General features: G+C 39.0%; 3 protein-coding genes across 10 annotated transcripts; all 3 read right to left on the reverse strand.

The window, feature by feature from the left end:
* Positions 1-3,237: 3,237 nt before the first annotated feature.
* Positions 3,238-7,445, reverse strand: LOC4345366 (lipid phosphate phosphatase 2). Its single transcript, XM_015793094.3, has 9 exons — positions 7,221-7,445; positions 6,977-7,051; positions 5,604-5,825; positions 5,410-5,497; positions 5,217-5,326; positions 4,832-4,925; positions 3,888-4,076; positions 3,738-3,797; positions 3,238-3,651 (listed from the first exon to the last, which is right to left on the reverse strand). The coding sequence occupies exons 1-9, from the start codon at positions 7,437-7,439 to the stop codon at positions 3,476-3,478; spliced, it is 1,233 nt and encodes a 410-aa protein (XP_015648580.2). The 5' UTR covers positions 7,440-7,445; the 3' UTR covers positions 3,238-3,475.
* A 1,521-nt stretch (positions 7,446-8,966) lies between these two features.
* Positions 8,967-13,425, reverse strand: LOC4345367 (lipid phosphate phosphatase 2). Of its 7 annotated transcripts, none has more exons than XM_066303854.1 (10): positions 13,239-13,425; positions 13,017-13,081; positions 12,655-12,716; positions 11,382-11,603; positions 11,213-11,300; positions 11,014-11,123; positions 10,828-10,921; positions 9,801-9,989; positions 9,643-9,702; positions 8,967-9,558 (listed from the first exon to the last, which is right to left on the reverse strand). In XM_066303854.1, exons 4-10 carry the CDS (start codon positions 11,595-11,597, stop codon positions 9,383-9,385), a joined length of 933 nt encoding a protein of 310 aa, XP_066159951.1. In that variant the 5' UTR covers positions 11,598-11,603; positions 12,655-12,716; positions 13,017-13,081; positions 13,239-13,425; the 3' UTR covers positions 8,967-9,382. The 7 variants fall into 7 exon arrangements, with proteins under 7 accessions (XP_066159951.1, XP_025875869.1, XP_066159953.1 ...); XM_026020084.2 differs by having other exon boundaries at positions 13,009-13,081; XM_066303856.1 differs by lacking the exon at positions 12,655-12,716 and having other exon boundaries at positions 10,828-10,918.
* A 1,484-nt stretch (positions 13,426-14,909) lies between these two features.
* On the reverse strand, positions 14,910-20,717 carry LOC4345368 (uncharacterized). 2 transcript variants are annotated; one of them, XM_015792892.3, is made up of 9 exons: positions 20,377-20,717; positions 20,214-20,291; positions 17,223-17,726; positions 16,948-17,050; positions 16,488-16,588; positions 16,199-16,373; positions 15,731-15,901; positions 15,542-15,642; positions 14,910-15,427 (listed from the first exon to the last, which is right to left on the reverse strand). In XM_015792892.3, exons 1-9 carry the CDS (start codon positions 20,659-20,661, stop codon positions 15,371-15,373), a joined length of 1,575 nt encoding a protein of 524 aa, XP_015648378.1. In that variant the 5' UTR covers positions 20,662-20,717; the 3' UTR covers positions 14,910-15,370. The 2 variants fall into 2 exon arrangements, with proteins under 2 accessions (XP_015648378.1, XP_015648377.1); XM_015792891.3 differs by having other exon boundaries at positions 17,223-17,756.
* Between the last annotated feature and the right edge of the window lie 590 nt (positions 20,718-21,307).

Below are 21,307 nucleotides of genomic sequence, written 5' to 3' on the forward strand. Positions count from 1 at the left end.
ATAACTGACTGCTGGCAATGGTATATCCTTCTTATATGAGCATAATTAATTACAATCTCAACAGGACCAGAACCTGGACCAGAAGATAAATTTTTACCAGATGGCAGGGCAGAAAACTGAATGTTGCAGAAGTCAATTGTTTTGAATCCAATTCCATCTACAGAAGCTTCAGGTGAATCCAGAGTAGATTTCAAAATGACAGATCCCCTGACCAATGAAATCAGAATGGTTGTTAACAGCACAATACACAGACTGACAATAGCAGTTTCATCTGTAAACAGGCTGCACATGCAAAAAGAGAAGCTACTTTTTGAGGGTAGAAACCAGTGCATGGGGCATGTGACATATGGATGTATTTGTGCAATTTCCACTCAGGTGATGCAAGTCATATGCCTCTATGAGGAACACATGTTTTTTTTCTCTAATTTAGGCCTAAAAAGGGGCGTTTAGACTGTGATCACTCACTAAGTCGCTACTGAAGAAAATGGTTAGTAGGAATGTAGGGTGATGCTGATGCATGTCATGGTCAAATAAGGAATCTTATGACCAGCCAACTATGTTATTGTCCTTTGAAGAATAACTAACAATTTCGTGATCCCATCACTAATTGAGCTCTGCTTGATCCATACAAGATTTGCAATGCTGATGTGTCCTAGATCTCCATGGCTGTGTGCGTCCTTGATGCAAATACCAAAGGTGTTCTGCACTTCTTCATTTAACTAAGTAAAAATGTGGATCTAGATCTTCCATGAACCAGGTTGGAAAAGCTGAAAGAACGAAAAAAAGAATCATACAAGAAAGTTTTTCATCGACAACGTCTTTTGGCGTCGCAAAGAAAGTTTTTCATCGACAGCGTCTTTTGGCGTCGCAACCTTCATGAAGGCGTTGTTTTTGGAATTTCTGCTCTGTGGTGTTGTTGCAAGCCCGGTGGCGACCGGCCTCGCATAGCAGCGGCCGGTTCGGTGTTCGGCTCTCCTCTCTGTAGCTTGTGTTGGTGCGGTTGGCATGTGGTGTCGGGGCGTGTGTTTTGGTGCACATCTTTCCTCGACAGCGAAAAACTTTCTTGTAACCTTTTTTTCCCTCTATCTTAATAACATTTGGATGACCTCCTTCGGTCATCCCGGCAAAAGAAAAAAAAGAATCAATACAGGCATTAAGATAGGGATCGATTTTTTCAAGGAAAAAGAACGGCTACTCTAAGCCAACGCCATATCAATGTAATGAACAGAAATACAAAACCAAAATGCAATGAAACTTAAACATTTTCACCCCCCACATTTCTTCAGGTTTGGCATTACATTTTCTTCACAAGCTCAACCGTTCGTCTTCCCATAAAACAAATCACACTCACAATGCTGAAATGCTGAATCAGCTGTCACGATGCAGGCAGCTGCAGCCAAAAATCTACGAGCAAATTGAGAAAAAGCAATGCATGTTCTTCCTCCACGCCGTCACGTGCATCGGAGTCCGTGCACGGCGCGGCATTCAGATCTTCCTCCCGCCGGCGCACGCGCTGACACGCCGGGGGGGGGGGGGGGGGGTTGGTGAGCTAACCAGCCTCGCTGGTGCTCATTGCATTGCATGTGGGTACAATTTGCCATGCTGTTTTGTTGTTCAGACCTCTCATGTGGAAGCATGCCTCCCTCCCTCCTCCTCTGCATGCCTGCAGACTGCTACTGCTAAGATGCAGGTTTTCTCAATTAGGCTTTAGATTAATCTTTAATCTTCCTTCCCCCCAAGTGTCACATTACCCTTTACAACTATCTTCTAGTTGTCTCTAATGCACTTTTGATCTCACTTAACCTGTGGACTACTACTAGGAAAGATTGTTAACCAGATCAGCCTTTTGACAAAAACCAGGGCCAGAAGGCCATCACTTTAACTGAAAGTGTGTTTACATTTAACAACTCAATGAGTACCCAACTTCTAGCTAATCATATAAGGAGGAATAACTTTATTGTGGATTTCATTATTTTTCCAACCTTGATATGGTACATTAATTTTCTTTGTGTGTACTTGATGGTCAAGGCACACATATGAAGTTCACATGACATCAATGAGATTGATGCTATAAATATGTTGTCCAAGGTCCATACACAATATTCCAAACTCCCTTTCTTCTCCATTTCTCAAAGGAACCATGAGGAGTAGTACTACCTTTGCCAAGCCAGCTGTGGCTATCCTCTCTGCTCTGCTTCTCCTCTTCTTCCTTCTTTGCAACTCTTCAACATCATCACCCCATGAACAACCTTCTGTTCTAAGGAGTAGAAGGTTGTTGTCGCAATGCGATGGCACGGGTTCATGCTCGACACGTGTGGACGGGCTTGGAAGGTTCGAGAAGACTCCGAAGGCGGTGTTTGAGAGCTTGAAGAGAGTTCCCTCAAGCAAATCAAATCCATCACATAATTAGTTCACCTCTTGTAAGTAGCAAATGCTTTGAGTTAGTTTTCTTCAGTTTTTGTCCTCACTTCTTGGGTCCTTTTTTTGTAGTGGATGCCTTCAGGTGATCCATTCAGTTTTTAGATTTCTAGTGTAGGTGTCTGGTTATGTAATTTGTATTTTGATGGCAAACTCTAGCTACCTCAATTGCAGCCAGTCATGTACAGTTTCCAACTAAATTAATTTGTTGACCCTTTTGTAGACTGCTTAATATTACAGGAAAAAGGCATAACAAAATGTAGTGAATTTGTTCTTCTTGCACCAGATTCTGAATATTTCTGTGCATCAAATCGATATGATTGCTTAGTGTCAACGCTTCATTTCTCTCAGCCTTCATGCTAAATTGCAATAATTTTTGTTGCTAATAGCAAAAACATTTGGGTGAAATGTTAAACAATTTGCTTCCCAAAACAAAATCTGGAAAAGTGGGGAAAACTTGGAGCTGTAATAAGTTCCCAAATGGCAGTGACTCTTGTGTTTAGATTTATACACTTCGCAAGGTTCAGGAAGGGTTTACAGAGGCAGACGAGCTGTTAGATGATGAAGTGTCAGAACTAAAATGGTAGTCTCATCTGCCACGATAATCAACCACTCGTGGTAAATTCTAGATGACAACATCGACAAAACAGGTTCAACACAAGGAATGCCAATGGATGAAGCACAAACCCAATTGCCTCATTCTGATGTGATACTGAATTTGTAGTTGCTACCCACCCTGAAAACCTCAGCTGTTTGAGAATGATAGTGCGTTACTGTTTATAAATCTATTATTCAGTATCATCGTGCTTCAGAAGAAACTACAAAAATCCTTTTTATATATATATCATGCTTCTGCATAAACTAAAACAATGGCATACTGCATTACAGAAAGGTGAATAAAAACAATAGTGAGTTCCAAATACTCTGAATAATGATAGTACTCTACCTGCACTTCAGTTTCACCCTGTACATACCACATTAACTAATCACGTCAGAGTTTCAACTCTGATGAAGACAGAACAATGAACATCTTCAATATACTTCCCTTTCACATGTTTCAAAACCTCCTGCCAGACTCCATCGAGTCTAGAACCAGGCTTGTGTCTCTCAGCGCAACAGCACCAGCGCCTTCATGGAAAGCGTCGGTCTCTGTCCATCCCATGTTGTGTGAGTTTTCATTACCGTTGCTTCGTGACTCGGCTAGCAGTTGGAAGTGAGCATGAGGCCATATAGCTGCGGATGAAGAGAAACATAACACTTTAGTAAAATGTTGTCGATCAACGTCTAAATCATCATCGATATATAGGAGGGGAATGTACCATCAGCATCAAATGGATATGGGAAAAATTGCAGGTAACAAAACGAAGCAACTGTGAGACCTGAATAAGGTAGAGAATGAGATGAATTACATGTACTTATCTTGAGAGCAAGAATGTTTAAAGTGGTACAGAAGCGTTGAAACTACAGACCTATAATGCCGCCTGCAAATACATCTTGCCAGTGATGCCAGTAATCGTCAACCCGAGAGACTGCCACAAGTGATGCAACAAGTAGAGGCAGAAAGACTAGGCATAGTTTTGCAATATGCCCTTCACGTTTAAAAGCTTTAAGTTTGCCTGCTAAGTACCACGCAAGAAAACCCAGACCAGCAAAAGCCCCTAAAGTAATGAAGAAAGTATCGAAACAGATACATCAGATTATCTACCAACACATAGGGAAGGATAACATGTTATGGGTATGGCCATGAAATAGCAATCTCCAAACCATTACTTTATAGAGAACAAACTGCTGATATGGGGATGCATGATAGAACAAAAAAACCAAAATACAAACAATTTGGAAGAAAACAAGAATGAGATTAAAAAAATTAATCTGCTGGCTCCTGGCACCTGAACTCGCAAATACAACCTATATGCATTAAGAGATGCATTCAAATACAATTTCAATTGTTAAAAAAAAAAAAACTAACTGCTCAATAGCATGGGATTTAAACTAGTAGAGAAACAGTTCATAGTTAAACCTTCTTCCCAGCTTTCCTACATAGTTCCCAGGAAGCCAGGAGCACATATATACATGAGATATTAATATTGCAAGAGCAGTATCAAATAATGCTCAGGTATAAAACCTGAAACAACCACTAGACTAAACAGCAGTGATGCAAAATAACCATTGGAGAAAATCCGTGGAAACGTACATGATGTAGAGAGTGTGGGATAAACTGATGTAAATAAATGCATGTCACAACTCACAAGTACTCAAAAATAATGAGGAGCACCACAAAAACATAAGGCATAAATCATAATGAAATTTGAACCAATGAGAAAATTACTTACAGTTAAGTTACAACTTCAAAAAAAAAAAACCTAAAGCATAAGACATCATATCTAGAGTACAACTGTGCACTGTTTATTACCTGAAGAATGCCCACTTGGGAAGCTCTTGTAGCCTTCCTTGATGACACTCCTTTCTCCATGGCATATGACATCACCAGTGACATTATTGAAATTCTACAAAAACAAAAATAATTGATTACTTTTAATAAGGTAAAGGATGTTTACCTTGTTTCTGTACAATTTGCTTAATCTATGGCACAAAAAATAATTCTTTAAGCAAGTAAATCATAGAAGTAAATGGAATCCCTGTACAGGTCATATTAATCTGCATGTCCTTAACATAAAAGGTTTTATTTTCCATAACTTCTGTAAAAAAAAAAGAAATAAACAGAACTAAACCAAGTACATGTCGATAGGAATGAAATTGCTTAAGGAGAGAAATCAGAATTTACAAAAGGATATTACAGGCTTTCCATCAGGGAAACAACGCCAAAAGAAATCTGGGCGTGGGCGACCAACACCATTCTTAATTGCATCAGTAATCACAGCAGTTATAAGCACCGAATATAGAATCCCTGTACAAAGTGTCCAGTTCAGCATGAACTAAAAAAGTGAAAGTGTAATTTGATAGATATCTACATATGAGAGTACCATATACCCAGAATGCCATGGTGCAAATCATAGACATTTTTCTTTTTGAAGTAAATTCCACCAAAGATGGCCCAGGGCAGCACAATTGCAATCAGCTGGAAATCAAGAAAAACCAAACTTCCTCAGAGACATGTCATGCACCACAGACAAGTCAATAGATGATCTTATAAGAAAATTAAATCTCACAAAGCAAGAACATACTGGAACAGCCCAAAATGGAACTGTATTGCCCTTCAGTGGATATCTCAAGTCTGTCAGCATGTCACTTCCAACGAAGCGGTGAAAAGGCTCAATTATGTTGAACAGCCCATAAACAACAGCTAGAAAGATAAGTATCATCCAATCATACAAATGGAATTTTGCCACTTTAATGCCATGAGATCCTATAGTATGGCACCCTAACTGGGTATCAGCCATTATCCCCTAAAATTGAAAATAAACAGAAATGAGTTCATAGTCAGAGAAGGAAAATTGTAAATAACATGAAGGTGATGGATGTAATCCAGTGGTGTTAGGAACATGGAAATGAATAAGGAACAACAAAGGATGTCATGATAGATCATAATCATAAATGTGTTCCGAGTTGCTATTTTCTGTCTTGACAAAGCAATAAAACTTTTCAGTTGGGGTTCTCCAGAATATATAGAACGTAGATGCTGTTTGATCAAAAGTATAAAGTATTGAAAAAAAATGAAAACTACATGTTTGCAGCAATCAGAAAACAGTTAATGAAATTGCAGTATAGGGTGGAAAAAAGTGGCATCAGAACTCATGTAAATTCTAACGTATAACTGTATTTACAAAAGGCATACACCACACAAGTGAGATCATCTTATTCTGTGGGATCCAATTTACTTGGCACTTCGAAGGGCATGTACTATTTGAAAATTCAGAATAATACAAACAATTTACGATATCGATAGCCTACAAAAGGTAGAAGTTCCAAGGCTGTGGTCAAACACTTCAATGTAGCCAGCAATTCACAATAATCACCCATTTCAGTAGCAACAATTCATTCAATCTAAGCTGAAGTCCTGAACCAGCCACCTGATTGAGTACTGAAGTATGAGTGTTTTATTGATAAGATTATACTCATGGCCCGATATTAAAATTTCATCACTGTCATGTGGCCACTTTGGACTTTGCTTGGAAACAATATTCATGCAATCCCTGAGTCCAGTATTTACAGAGTATGAAGTATTCAGTATGACAATACTTAACATGACAATTAATATTCAAACTTTCACCATCAGTAATTTTTTAAATTGTTTGATTATAATTCGTTTGGTTGTACTTGTTGTTAAACTTCCATAATACTAATAGAGTTGACCACCCCACATAAGTCCAAACCTCATATCACTAAAAAATGATAACAGATCTAAACAAAAGCCTTATCATGTTATTAATAAAACAAAAGTAACAACATAATGAAGTACAAACTACCCCTAAAGCACCTTAACAATCTTTGGAAAGGGAAAAACTAAGAAAAAAAATCTCAAATTATCGAGAACTCCACACGGAGAGCACAACAGGTTCTTTCTAATGAATTTCACAGGAAGAAAAGAATAACTGACAGGCTCACTGCCCCGCTGGCGAGATACCAATGGCTCCTCCTCCTCCAGCTCGCACCGACGAGATATGTTACAGTTCTGCCAGATAAAGAAAAATAAAATCAAGAAGTAAAGAACACGGTCACCCCCCCAACCCAAGTGGTCGGCAGGAGAATCTAATCTGAGAATCCATACATGAAATAGATTGGAAATGAGAATGTAAAAAAGAAGAAGAAAATGCGTGCTGCAGACTGCACAGGGTGCTCACCTGGGATCTCGGCGCCGGAGTCGCCCGCAGCGTCGCATTCCCCGGCTTGCCGCGCGGCCGCGAAAGCGAATGGATGGATGGAGACGATGCTGAGTAGCAGCAGGAGTGCAGGAGAGAGGAGGCAACGCGGAAGCAGCATCCCGCAGCAGAAGATGAGGGGAGAAAAGTCCTTCTCTTCTCTGATGGACACGTGTCCACCGCGAATCTGATAAAAGCCATTCTCTCTTCTTAAAAGGCCTTCTTTGGACAGGACTTCTAGTCGGGAGTGGATTTTTTTAAAAAGTTCGATATAAATATTATCTCCGTCCCAAAATAAGTGCAGCCGTAGATATCTGTGCCCAACGTTTGACCGTCCGTCTTATTTAAAAAATTTGTGAAAAAATTAAAAATATTTAGTCACACATAAAGTACTATTCATGTTTTATCATCTAATAGCAATAAAAATACTAATCATAAAAAAATTTCAAATAAGACGAACGATCAAACGTTGAACGTGAATAGTGCAAAACTGCACTTATTTTGGGACGGAGGGAGTAGTTGTGAAGAATTACGAAAAATATTGAAAATGTTGAGATTCGTGATATCTATCTGAAATCAAGTTTAAATTCGACTAACACATCGAGAAACAAAAATGACAAATTTAGATGTAAATAGTACGTTACTATTCCTGCGCTAAATTTGTCCTTTTTATATCTCAACGTGTGATTTGAGTTTGGACCTAATTTTTTCAGAATTTTTCATAACCATTTGAATTTTTTTTAACAAAACAAGGAGGTATCCCCTCGAGGGATCGAAATAGTTTCCCCTTCCAATCTAATGGATTCGCTGGTACTAAGAGTGAAGAAGATCCTAAGCAATAGGAGTAAGGCTTATTCGGTTTTAATAATTTTTATAGGGTTATAGTATAATTTAAATCTTAGAATTTTTTTCATATATGCATCATTTGTTTTATAGGAATAGATCGTATCGAATTTCGGTAGTCTTAAAACAACTTTAGCCGTGTTCTTTAGTGGGAGTTGGCAACTCAAACATATAAAATAAAGCTGTTCATTAGTGTGTAATTAATTAAGTATCAGTTTTTTTTAAAAAAAAATCGATCTATATGATTTTATAAAGCAACTTTTGTATAGAAATTTTTTTAAAAAAATCACACCGTTGAGCAGTTTAGAAAGCGTGTGGACAGTTAACGAGAGAGATGAGTTGGGAAAGCTAACCAAAGACCTCAGTCTTGCACTTCAAAAGTTTTGTAACAAATACTCCCTCCGTCCTAAAAACCTAGGTTGGATGTGATTCCACTTAGAACAACGAATCTAGATAAAAGGTTATCCAAATTCGTCGTCCTAGGTAAAATCACGTCCCCACCTAGGTTAGCATTTTTTGGGACGGAGATTTTACCTCCCCACCTAGGTTAGCATTATTTCGGACGGAGGGAGTAACATTTTTTGGGACGGAGGGAGTATAGTGCATATGGCATTATAATTCTTTACTTTTTCTATTTCTATGATTTGGAAATCCTATGATGGCTCAATTTTCTTCCTCGTATAACTACTACATTGTTATGGAAATGTGGAAGTCAGGTATCACATTCTCAGATTTCAAGGAAACCAATATGCTCATGTAAAAATCAAGACAAATTGACCCTCCAAACCGCACCTCATTTGTTCTGTTTGTAACCAATATCTTGCTTCAATACAAACAATAACTATGAGCAGCCTTCAAAAACAAAACAAAAAATAACTATGAGCATTTACACAACGGAGCAACTAAAACTGCAATAAACTGGATCAGACAAATCAGCAACATTTGTAATTTACATTGGGACCAATTTCAGCACAACCAGAGCGTAGGATAGGTACATCAGCAGGGTAACAAAGAGGACTGTGGAATATGATTAAGAGTGCAAACTCCCACTGTAATTTACAGCCAACACCCACAACGAGTTTAAGTCAGCATATAACGGCCAGCACCGAGTTGCAAGGAACTCTCAATGATGAGACGATCACCTGAGATGACAAGCACAATTCTACCTGGCAAAACTCTACCTATTCTTGCGCAATGTACATGGAAATGGGGGAACCGTACGAACTAGTCATGTTGTAGAACTTAAAACTCAGAAAGGCCGAAGAATCCACACAACATCAAGATACTTGTCGCCTCATGTTTCAGCCTCTCCTACCAGACTCCATCGTGTCTAAAATAGGACTGGTGTCTCTCAGGGAAATGGCACCATGGCCTTCGTCAGCAATCTCAATGTCTGTTGGTCCCATGTTGTATGAGTTTGCAATGCCGTTGCTTTGTGTGTCAGCTAGCTGTTGGAAGTATGCATGGGGCCATACAGCTGCAAATGCAAAGGAACATGAATATACTGTAAAATATGTCGATCAAGGTCCAACATATCATCTATATCAGAAGGGAAACGTACCATCAGCATCAAATGGATATGGGAAGAACTGCAGATAACAAAACGAAGAAACCGTAAGACCTGAAAAAGGGGAAAGAAGAATGAGACGAGATCCATGCCTACTTTCTGACAACGAGAGTGTTCTAAATGGTTGAGAGAAAGGCTTCAAAATAACAAACCTATAATGCCACCTGCAAATACGTCTTGCCAGTGATGCCAGTAATCATCAACTCGAGAGACTGCCACAAGGGACGCAACAAGTAGAGGCAGAAATACTATGCATAACTTTGCAATGTGGCCTTTGCGATCAAAAGCCTTAAGTTTACCAGCCAAGTACCACGCAAGAAAACCTAGACCAGCAAAAGACCCTGCAGAAGGTGAGTGAGAACCACAACACATACGTCAGATTACAGACAACAGATCCACCAAGTAATGAAATTCGAAAATATATGGAGAACAAACTGTATATGGTGCTACATGCCAGGAAAAAATTATATACTCCCTCTCCTCTGGTCATGAAAAGCTATTGTTTTGAACACCCCTCTAGCAAAACTTTCAAAACTTCAACATCAAATCTCTTTAATTATTATTAGATAAATGAAAACTATATTCATAGATTTGTTTGACAATTTTATAGCACTATACTTTAATCTGATTATACAAATAATTTACTATAAAATCAGTGGTCAAAGTTGTATGTCAGATATCATGAGGATGTCCAGAAACACATTTTTCTGTACAGGAGGAAGTATAAACAATTATAAGAAAAAGATGAGCTACACCATTTATTTGATAGCCTCGGAGTCTTAATCATAGATACAACATATAGGTGTTAAGGGTACCAACATGAATAAATTCAATTTTTCAATAAATGTCCTACATAGTTACCAAGAGAATATAGCATTGAATTTAAACTAGTCAAGAATTTCATTTATTCATAAATGTCCTGCATAGTTACCAGGAGCACATCAGATTGGAGAGCAGTACTCCGAACAATGCCCTACATGAAGGCTGAGGCAACTACTAAAATACTCGGAACTGTTGCAAAAGAAAAAATTGGAGAAAAATCCTTGGAAATGTATGTAGAGAATGTGGAGAAACAGATGTAAAAAATGCATGTTGCAAGGCATGTAAAGCTCGATATCAACTCAGAAACATACAACGGTACTTCAAAACTTAAAAGTACCGATGCGTTGCATGTCTTACATGAAGAATGCCCACTTGGAAAGCTCTTGTGGCCTTCCTTGATAACACTCTTTTCTCCATGGCATATGACATTTGTAGTGACATTATCAAACTTCTGAAAAATGAAACGATTTGTTACTTCAATATAACCTGCAGACTACATGAAGTTTAATATCTGAGATCAGGACACTAGCACAAGGAGATTACAGGTATTCCATCAGGGAAACAACGCCAAAAGAAATCTGGGCGAGGACGACCAACACCATCCTTAATTGCATCAGTAATCACAGCAGTTATAAGTACCGAATATAGAATCCCTGCACAAACTCTATGGTTAAATTATATGGTTCAGCATGAACCAAAGATGTAACTTCAATAGATATCTACAAATGAGAGCATCGTATACCCAGTATGCCATGGTGTAAATCATAGACATTTTTCTTTTTGAAGTAAATTCCACCAAAGACAACCCAGGGCAGCACAATTGCAATAAGCTGCAAGTCAAGAAAGAATTGCATGCCTCAAACGATAGATGAAACCATAAGAAAATTTTATCTGGCATAACGAGAACATACTGGAACGGCCCAAAATGGAATTGTGTTGCCCTTTAGTGGATATCTCAAGTCTGTCATCATGTCACGTCCAACAAAGCGGTGAAAAGGCTCAATTATGTTTAGCAGCCCATCAACAACAGCAAGAAAGAGAAGTATTATCCAGTCATACATGTGGAGTCTTGCCACACTGGTTCCATGGGACCTTATAGTGTGGCACCCTAACTGGATATCAGGCATTTTTCCCTGTAAAATCAAAAAGGAAGCTTGGAATCAGCAGGGCAAATATAACTAACATGAACGTGGTCAATATGAACTAGTGATCATATGAGTGTGCAAACAGAAAGGATGAGAAAGGTTTCTTGATAGGCTGAAATCATGCATTGGTCACATTTTACCTGTCTTCAGACAGCAATAATATTTTGACTCTATAAAGCCCAGTAGTCTAGAATACCTACATCTTTGAAGCCCTTCAAGCATATTTTATCATTTATAAAAAAATTTAATGGAAAACTTCCTGTTAGATTAAATACAGTTAAATAGTACATTGTTGTTTAGAAAACGAAAGGGAGATGCAGAATTAATACAAAGTCAAACCCAGTCCTAGAAAAGAAACACGAAAAATGAGATAGAACTTTTGTGCAGGAGACCAAGTCTTGAAGTTTGAATATCCATGTCAAATCATGTATCGCTAAAAACTGAGAAGATGTTCTGCAAGTATTGGCAAGCCGCAACCCTTTTTATATGCCTCACGCCTTGACCTTGCTGTATATCCCTCACAACTTGAAAGGGCAAAGGGTATTTGAAAAAGTTTGAACAAACAAGAACATGAAAGAAGGTTCAGGATTGTAATGCCTAATAACTGGACCTGTTGTGATATCCAAAACACGACAACAAACTAGAAATTCCAGGAAGTTGATGATAACCATCCATTTCATTTCAAACCCAATTACAAAGCTAGAAAACCTATCACATTCACAAAAACTCATTCAACCTAAACTAAACAGCATGTGATTGAGTAGTAATCTGATTTTTTTCTTCTTTTTTTTTATTGATGCCATGGTGTGCATTTCTAGGTAGAATTTCCCCCTTGTATGAAACAGTAATAAGCAGCAGTTTATCATTATTAATATGTGCCATTCATTTTTTTACTTTAGTGAACAGTAAAGACTAGGGGAATAAAAACAATTCAACGGATCCATAAATCAGTTGCAGGTTATATGAGCTTATGAGCTGTTAAAAATCCAAGACAGAAGAATCAGCAGCAAATTTATAGAAAGGGGCGTAATCTGTTTACTGATGAGTCGACAAAAGATGTCTAGAGTTGACTGGATACGTCACCAGTCCAAACCACAGCCGCTGAAAAGGTAAACAACAAACTTAAACAACCTTATCCAGTTGAACCAAAAAAACCTAGCATTTCTAGCAATAACAACCTAGAAAACACCCAATAATCCTAAAAATAGGCACCCATAAACGAATGAGAATCACTGCAAAAACAACGAAATCACTAACGAGAATCACTGCAAAAACAACGAAATATTCCCAGGTAAGAGTGCCCTAAGAGATATGTGCATAAATCTCACAGGAAGAAAACGAGGATTTCTCTTTAGAACAATAATAAAAGCAACGAAAGAAATCAAGAACCAACAGCTTCACCGGTCCCTTGGTCGAGATGACTAACAACGAGCCCTACAGATCGGCGCCTCCTCCTCGTGCTCTTCCTACAAAAACAAAGGGGGGCAAAAAACAAAACAAAGAAAAAAAAATCCAACAATAAAGGTTACACCAAAGCAATCTGCAGTTGCAGGAGAATCTTCCACCCACGGAAGAAAATGAAACAAAAAAAGAAATAAAGAAAGAAAGAAAGAAAAGACGCACCTAGATAATCCCGGAGTGCCGCGCGCGAGGTCACATTACCGCGGCGGCGGCGCTGGAGACGCGGGGGAGTGTGGGGAGGGGAGTGGAGTGGAGGCGCTGGCCGGAGAGTGACGGGGACACGGGGTGAAGCCGCGGAGGGGAACGAAAAGGAAGCAACTGGAGAATTGGAGATGGGCCACGCACCGGTGGCTGTGATGCATCTGTGGCCGTCGGTTATAGACCCCACGGGCCACCGTAAACGGCAGAGGCTAAACCCCTCTCTTTTTTTTTTGGCAGTCAACGGTCAAACCCTTTTTTTAAAAACAGAAGGAAAATTTTCTTTTGCGATTAGGCATAATTAATGGTTTTTTGAGCGTACCCGTTCGAGCAATTATACTGTTTTTCACTTTGATCTTATTGATTTTATTGTAAATTTAAAATTTGCACTCTTATTTTTTTACTTGTCAAAAACACTGTTCTACGACTTAAATGTTGTGTTCAGCTGTTAGGGCTGGGAACTAATCCCTCGTGCATGCAAGACGGAACAACTCATTTGTGTATGATTAATTAAGTATTAGCTATTTTTTACATGAATTTTTAAAAAAACTTTCGTATAGAATTGTTTTTTTTTTTCAAAAAATACACCGTTTATCAATTTGAAAAGCGTATGTGCGGAAAACGAAGAAAATGAATTAGAAAAATAGGGTAAAGAGCATAACCTAAGGGTGTGCTCTTTCCAGCTTACAGGATTAGATTCTCCTCGTTTTCCATTAACACGCTTTTTAAACTGCTAAACAGTATATTTCGTACAAAAACTTCCTATAAAGAAGTTGTTAAAAAAACCAACAAATTTATTCATAAAAAAATTATATATTAATACTTAATTAATCATATGCTAATCGTATTTCTCGTTTTGTGTGCGCCTAAGCTGTCCACCACCACCGCTGAAACGATCGCACCCTAAGTTAATGCTTAATAAATAAGTCGAAAATAGGAGATAGCAAGCACATGTGTATAACCATATGTTAATTTACATCTGGGACATCCCAATTTCCCAAACACTTATTGTGGCATAAACTAATTTCTCAAGATTCCAAAGAAGACAAAAGCCAATGTTCACTCAATGGTGCTTATGATTGCAACAGCCAGCATGAGCTGTGCATTGCGCGTGACAAGCCATAGTCACGTTGCTTCCTTTTGTGTAGGCCACCGGGTAACTAGGATCCAATAAAAGCGGAAAAGAAGCCAAATTCTCAACCATGCCCTACCTCTCCAAGCTTTATGCCTGGACAGCATCATGCTTGGCACAAAAGAACAGAAACAAGAGCCTAAGCACAGTTATTAACTTATTATTAGTGGTGATCTTCCATCTCAAAAAAGAAAAGAGTGGTAGTATATCTTGTCCTAAGCTATGTCCAGCCATCCAGGATAGGGTGGTCCTGGCCCCCTTCTTCAATGGAAGACCATAGAGCATACAGCAATGTGCCTTGTTAGTTGTTAGAAAGCATACAGCAAGATCTAGTTGAGATGGATATAGTATTGGACAATGCTTTAGCTTGCTCATCTGAGAATCACTAAAGTCAAATTTCACAGATGAACAAAAATTATGACAGTATGTTTGGTCTCAACACCCACTTTGAACTTCTACAGCAAATGCATGTAAAATGTCAGTGTACCATATTACAGATTACATGCACAATGAAGCATTCCATTACCTCCAGAACTGTTCATTACAAATGCAGACAGCGCTACATGCCAACAGTATATCCCAGTACATATCAGTCCATTTCATTTTGTTACAACAACAGAAGCCAAGTATTTGAAGGATCAACATCAACTAAGGAAACAAGGTCAAAGAATGAGTTCAGCATACAATTTCTTTTGAATTTGTTATATTTCTAGGGGCACATGTAATATACCTATATTTATAGGTTTTGTATAACAAGTGGTGCACTGACGCATGGTACACCTGTTTACAAGGATACATCCTACGAGTTCTGTGGGTTTACCTATATTTTGCGCAGCTGGCCATGTCACATGGCCAACCTTGGAAAGTTTGTTCAGCTCAACTCAAAAACCATCTGAGGTGAACATATATTGTATCATTGACTCCGCATCGTATTGAAATTTCAGGAGCTTCACTGTTACATAAACTACTGATCATGGTGAGAAAGGAACTCTATGATGCATGGGTAAACTTCATCCGTTGCCTGTACAAGGGACAAACATGTGTAAATCATGAGTAAGAGGATGACAAAAAGATTTGACTTTTCAGAATTGGAGCAGCAAATTTTATTTTATGTGAAGAGACTGAGAATATGTACCAGTCGACCTCCAACTAAGTCATAGTGTGCATAATGAGGGCCTTCTGGCTTTCCAAAAACCCCATATTTCACCATGTGCTGAGGTATGAGCTTGACAGTTTCTGACAAGATGGGAGTATGATGTACAAAAAGTTAGCAATCTTCATAGAAGCAACTGAGATAGCAGACAAGAAAAGCACCACATCTTACCATAAACGGCTTCAGGAGGACAGATGAGATCTTTATCTCCAGCTAGTGCTAGGACAGGGGTCTGACAATATCGCAAATGATCTTTGTATGAGAAAGTTTCAGTTCTATTGCATAGCCCCCCTTCCCGAAAAGCTGTTGTAAGTTGAAGGACAACCTTTGCAGGCACTGTACCTGCAAATTACATGATAACAACTTAAATGAACATATCCAACCCCATTGACAAAAGTTGCTGAAACAGACATCCCATATTTATATCATAGCATAAAAGGTTAATAATGCAGTGTATTATGAATTAATTCTGGAGTACAGAAATCCTATATATGGATACTATGGCATATATACAGTGCTGTGTGTTCTTGAACAATATTCTGGCAACACCCTTTAAAGTAACATTCTGGCAAAGCTGAAATCTTAAAATGCATGACATGCAGAATCCAGTGTGACAGTGTGTAATTAAAGAGTACTCACAGAAGTTGTTAAAAACAAGCTTGGACAACAACTCCGGGTGCATCATATCCTGTGCTGATATTTGATGATTAAGCCAGGAAAAAAGATAAGGTGGACCAGATGCCCAGGGATATGCTGCCGCTAATAATGTACCCAATGGAACAGCAGGGACATTAAGGGCTTGCGCAGGATGAACCTGAGAAGTGAACTCATTAGTTTTATTCATGACAATGAAGGAAGAAAAACTTTAAAAATGAAAAGTAATAAACATCTTTATCAAGTTGAAACTGTCAATCGACTACGAACTCACAAGTGGCAGTAACATCTTCAGTGATGAATTGGATGTCGTGTAGTCAACAGAGGAAGCCAAAGTAACAATAGCCGCTAAGTTTGATGGAACTCCTTCGAAACCTTTGAGATTAAGGGAAAAATAATAAGTCGTGACTTTAAAAATCCACAACCGAAAGATAGTAGGCTGAGCTGTAAACGATCATGATATTGCTTATCAGATGAACAATTTGACTGTGTTTCTAGAATAAATATAAAGGTAAAACTTGTAAGACGTCCAACAATCTACCGTTAACTCCAGAAAGCTGAGCAAAACAAGCGCAGTAGTTGTTGATTGCCTACAGCTAGAATGTTCCCTTTACATTGGATAATTGAATAGTGGCTCCAATTCTAGCAGCAGCAGTAGAATTATACTTCCATAGAAAAAGCAACAGTAAAGGGCAGGCAAACAGTCATCAGCAAAATACAGTGTAATGTCTCACCATATTTTGACAGCATTGCATATAACAAAATTCCTCCCATTGAGTGTCCAATGGCAAGCAGCTTCCCATCTTTTACTCTACTATGTTGTCTAATATATTCCACCTGTAGTAACTGTGTGTCAAGCGATATTCCACAAAAACAATCTTATAACACTAATGATGAAATTATCAAATGGAATAATTAAAAAACACTGTTACACTGTTAGCTCACTGAATATAACAACAGTGCCAACTATTCAACAATTATAGCTCACAAAAGGATGGTGACGCCTCACCGCAGTAGGTATATCCTCCTCCAAGTAATGGTCGAAGTCCCAATTATATTCAGAATTTAGATTCATCTGAGTTGCCACAAAGTGTTCCCATGAGTCAATCTGCTCTTGAAAGTTCTTCAGAAGACGCAGACTTTCTTCTCTCATTGGACCAATAACGGCAGAGCTTTCTACCATTTCAGATAGAACCGAAATCTTATCTGTGATCTCATGAAAATTTTTATTTAAACTAGCCTCTTCCAGAAGTTTTGAAATTCGATCAAAGAAACTAGTCATCTCCATCAGTAAAGGTGGGTCATCCAACGCAACTATTCCAAGGTCATCATAATCAATACCAGAGAAACCAGAACTTTGAACTGAAGCAACCTCCAATGTGCTTGATTTATCAAGAGCCAATGTGCCATTAGATATATCATCGAAAGCGCCTGATGGAGATGAAGCAGAATTATCATGATCACGTATGCTCAGACCAGAACCTCTCACTTCGACAATCCATGTATCAAATCCCTGGTTAGACATGTGACGGGCGAATGAGGCCTAAAAATAATGAGGGGCACCATTAGTATGAACGGCACAGATAGAAAAGAACTTGTTAGCAGAACACAAGACTGCCATCAGTTGTCACTATAGTTGAGGGAGAGCGAAAGATACAACTATTAAAAGAAAAAGATAATGAGATCCTTGATAATCAATAGTACTAAACTTGTAGATAAAACTGTAGCAAGAACACGAAAAATTGAGCGCTTCTTTATCACAACCGTTTTTTTGTGGCAGAAGTTTTTACTGGTTCTCCGGGAAAGTATGTTGGTCTTGCAGAAACTATTATGGGATTTCAACTAATCCTTTCCGGGGAATTAGACGCCCTACCTGAACAAGCTTTTTATTTGGTGGGTAACATCGATGAAGCTAGCACGAAAGCTATAAACTTAGAAGAGGAGAACAAATTGAAGAAATGAAATTAAATGTTTATGCACTAAGCGAATCATTTGGGATTGTGAAGTGAAAGAAATCATTTTATCTACTAGTAGTGGCCAAATTGCCATATTACCAAACCATACCCCCCCCTCCCCCCAATTAACACAGCTGTAGATATGGGTCCCTTGAGAATCGCCTCCTCAATGATCAATGGTTAACGGCGGTTCTGTGGAGCAGTTTTGCCAGAAAGTTAATAATGAGATCATCATTTTAGGGAATGATGTGGAACTGGGTAGTGACATTGATCAGGAAGAAGCTCAACAGGCACTTGAAATAGCCAAAGCTAACATGAGTAGAGCTGAGGGTACGAAAGAATTGGTTGAAGCGAAGCTAGTTCTTAGACAAGTTAGGATACGAGTCGAGGCTGTTAATTGGATTCCCCCGTCTAATTGAAGACAACCCACATTATCTAAAAAAATTGAAGACAACCCAACAGTTTAGTTGATAACCTATACTCCAAATACAAGACTACCATGACTTGTAACCTATAGTTCTTTTGCAACTTGAACCGCATTTTACTTTCAATAATATGAGTTAGATGCAACATAACTTCATTTATTTTTCTATAAAAAAATAGATTAACTTTATTACAGCTTATAAGAAAACAAATGAAGCTCAAGAAACTGAATATTCAGCATCCTCGGTTTTTTCCTCTTTGGAATGCATTTTTTTAGTTGTCTTGATGCTGTTAATCTTATAATATGAGTTAACCCTATCTTCCTTATTCATTGGAGATCATGTTAACAGGGAGTCAGGGACTGTTTCCTCGCATGTGTGAAACAAACAAGAAAATAGTGGGCAAAAGATTACAGTGCTTACAAAGAAGCAACTTTACATGTGATATGACGCACTAAAATTGAACCTGGACATATATGGAATTATGATATAGTAAGTTCAGTAGGTCATTCAACAGTGGCAGAAAAGATAGGAAATATTACATCCGTCACCAAGACCAAGTAGCATATACACTTCCTAAAAGGCGTTGCACCCAGCGTCAAAATATGTGCCAAGTGCACCGGGTGATTTATGAAAAAAAAATGAATTTTCCATTCGGACATGGCAGGCATCACCTGAAGCATGTTCAAGCTAGAAACAATATAACCAGGGCAACTGTGCACGCATGTCATCATGCCCATTTTTGCAACAGCACACGACACTATAACTGTAGCTACCATCATCCTCACCTTTGAGCTTGCCATCACCTCTTGCATCTCCCACTCAGGTGCTTTCTCACTTAGTTTGTCACCTCCAAGCTCTAGCCATCTAAGTATCTAGTCGTTCCTAAACTATAATCGAGGAAAAAAAATGTATTTGTTCAAGGAAAATTTTGCAGTATTTGCTTATGCTGATTCTTCTCATCATGCTTAAAAAGAAGAATTGGAACATAGAAATATGTGGCTTTCATGGTGTTGACCTAAAGCCACTAATATCTTGCTTGATAGCACCCTTCAAAAACATTCTTCTCTTCAAGACAAATAGTCAATAAATTTAAGGATCTAAAAACTATTGAAGGTCAAGATCCTACTATACTTATGCCTTTTTTAACAGAACCTCATGGATGTATGTTGATAATGTGATAGGCCTATGAAAGTATGTAACTCTGTATGTAACACATCACTTTTTGTAATTGTGTTCAAGAAAAATAACTTTGTAGTTGGATATATGCAACTAATGTTTACTTTGAAAAGACAATAAGTTCCAGATTTTTCAACAGAGTTAGATGTATTGCCCCCACTCCCCAGTATACATCATGCCTGTCAATGCCATATCCATCCAACTTGGCATATGGCAACCAAATTGACCCTCAACTTACAATTTGCAGGAAAATTCCAAACAAGAGTAGTTTCAGCAAACACCATCGCTCTCTCCCCATCCCAAATCACTCCAAAAACTTGAGCCATGCATTTACATGATTCCAAGACTCTGGCCACCACTTCCTACCATCTCAGTGTTTAGTTTCAGGCGAGGAAATTCTACATCAGCAGAAAAAGAGTTGCAGTGAGAGAAATCTCTGCTCACCCCGGGGGAGAGATCGAACCCGATGGCGTTCGTCCCGACTCCCGACAGAAGCATCAGCGGGTGGTTCCTCGCCGGCGCCTGCACGAACACGGGCGAGATCAAATCAAATCAAGCACGGCTCTGGAAATTGGAAAACAACGGGAAGAAGCACCACCGGTCGTACATGAGGCGGCGGCCTGTACCGCCAGAGCGCGAGACGCCACCCGGCGCCGGAGACGGGCGCGTGGTGGAGCTCGTCGGCGGTGCAGACGGGCGGCTTCGCCGGCCGCGAGGGGGCCGCCGCGGAGAGGTGGATCGGGGGCGGCGCGTCGGCGCGGATCGCGCAGAGGACGCGGCGGCGGAGGCGAGCGGTAGGAGGAGGGGAGAGTCCCTCGGCGGAGCTCCGGCGAGCGCCGGCGCCGGCGCCGGAGATGGGCTGGAGAAGCATCGGAGTTGCCGTTTTGGGCATTTTTTGGTTTTATTTGAAATAAATTTTTGGGTCGTTATAAACGGCGCTCTTTCTGCGCTTCTTTCAGCCATCAACCTGGCATAAACACTTTAAACAGTCTGTTAGCATTAATTATATACTACTAGTGGTAGTTGCAATTTTGGTAATGTCGGAAAAAAATCAGTTTACTTCCAAAAAAAATACACTTTATGTAGAATTTGGAGTTAACACCTTAACCTTTGCAATTAAGGTGACACATGATGTACGTGCCTTATGGTTTATAATATTGCACCGTTATCTTTCAGTTTCCACGGTAACATTATACGGTAACTCTATCATTTTTTTCGTGCTAACCATGATAATATCGGGAAACGGTAACCCCTACCGGAACAGTAACGGAAAACTTAGTATTAGGTGTAGCCCATAGCCATTCAATCAAAATACGAGATTTAAACTGTTTGTCGCAACAAAAGTATCGTGGTTTAAAACATACTAGTATATTGTATACTTCGGTACATAGACGATCTCAACTCCCAAGGTAAGAAAAAAAAAAGAAGTTTTCTTGTTGTGTATATGCGACACCTATTGTGTTAATTGAAAAGATATATATCGTCCCCCGCAAAAAAAAAAAAGAAAAGAAAAGATATATATATCGCCCATTTTATAT

The sequence above is a fragment of the Oryza sativa genome, chromosome 8 (genome assembly GCF_034140825.1).
Source record: "Oryza sativa Japonica Group chromosome 8, ASM3414082v1".
Lineage (NCBI taxonomy): Eukaryota > Viridiplantae > Streptophyta > Magnoliopsida > Poales > Poaceae > Oryza > Oryza sativa.

What these genes read in the sequence shown, in the direction of transcription:
- LOC4345366 (XM_015793094.3), bottom strand. Translation starts at nt 7,439, where the DNA reads ATGGCTTTTATCAGATTCGCGGTGGACACGTGTCCATCAGAGAAGAGA. An exon ending in CTCCGGCGCCGAGATCCCAG is followed by an intron (nt 7,052 to 7,220) that starts GTGAGCACCCTG and finishes TTTATCTGGCAG; the next exon opens with AACTGTAACATATCTCGTCG. An exon ending in GTTTCCCTGATGGAAAGCCT is followed by an intron (nt 4,926 to 5,216) that starts GTAATATCCTTT and finishes TTGTTTTTGTAG; the next exon opens with AATTTCAATAATGTCACTGG.
- LOC4345367 (XM_015795458.3), bottom strand. Translation starts at nt 11,597, where the DNA reads ATGCCTGATATCCAGTTAGGGTGCCACACTATAAGGTCCCATGGAACC. An exon ending in ATTTGCAGGTGGCATTATAG is followed by an intron (nt 9,703 to 9,800) that starts GTTTGTTATTTT and finishes CCCCTTTTTCAG; the next exon opens with GTCTTACGGTTTCTTCGTTT. An exon ending in ATATCCATTTGATGCTGATG is followed by an intron (nt 9,559 to 9,642) that starts GTACGTTTCCCT and finishes TTGCATTTGCAG; the next exon opens with CTGTATGGCCCCATGCATAC.
- LOC4345368 (XM_015792891.3), bottom strand. Translation starts at nt 20,661, where the DNA reads ATGCCCAAAACGGCAACTCCGATGCTTCTCCAGCCCATCTCCGGCGCC. An exon ending in TCCTCCTGAAGCCGTTTATG is followed by an intron (nt 15,643 to 15,730) that starts GTAAGATGTGGT and finishes CCATCTTGTCAG; the next exon opens with AAACTGTCAAGCTCATACCT. An exon ending in ACTTAGTTGGAGGTCGACTG is followed by an intron (nt 15,428 to 15,541) that starts GTACATATTCTC and finishes TCCCTTGTACAG; the next exon opens with GCAACGGATGAAGTTTACCC.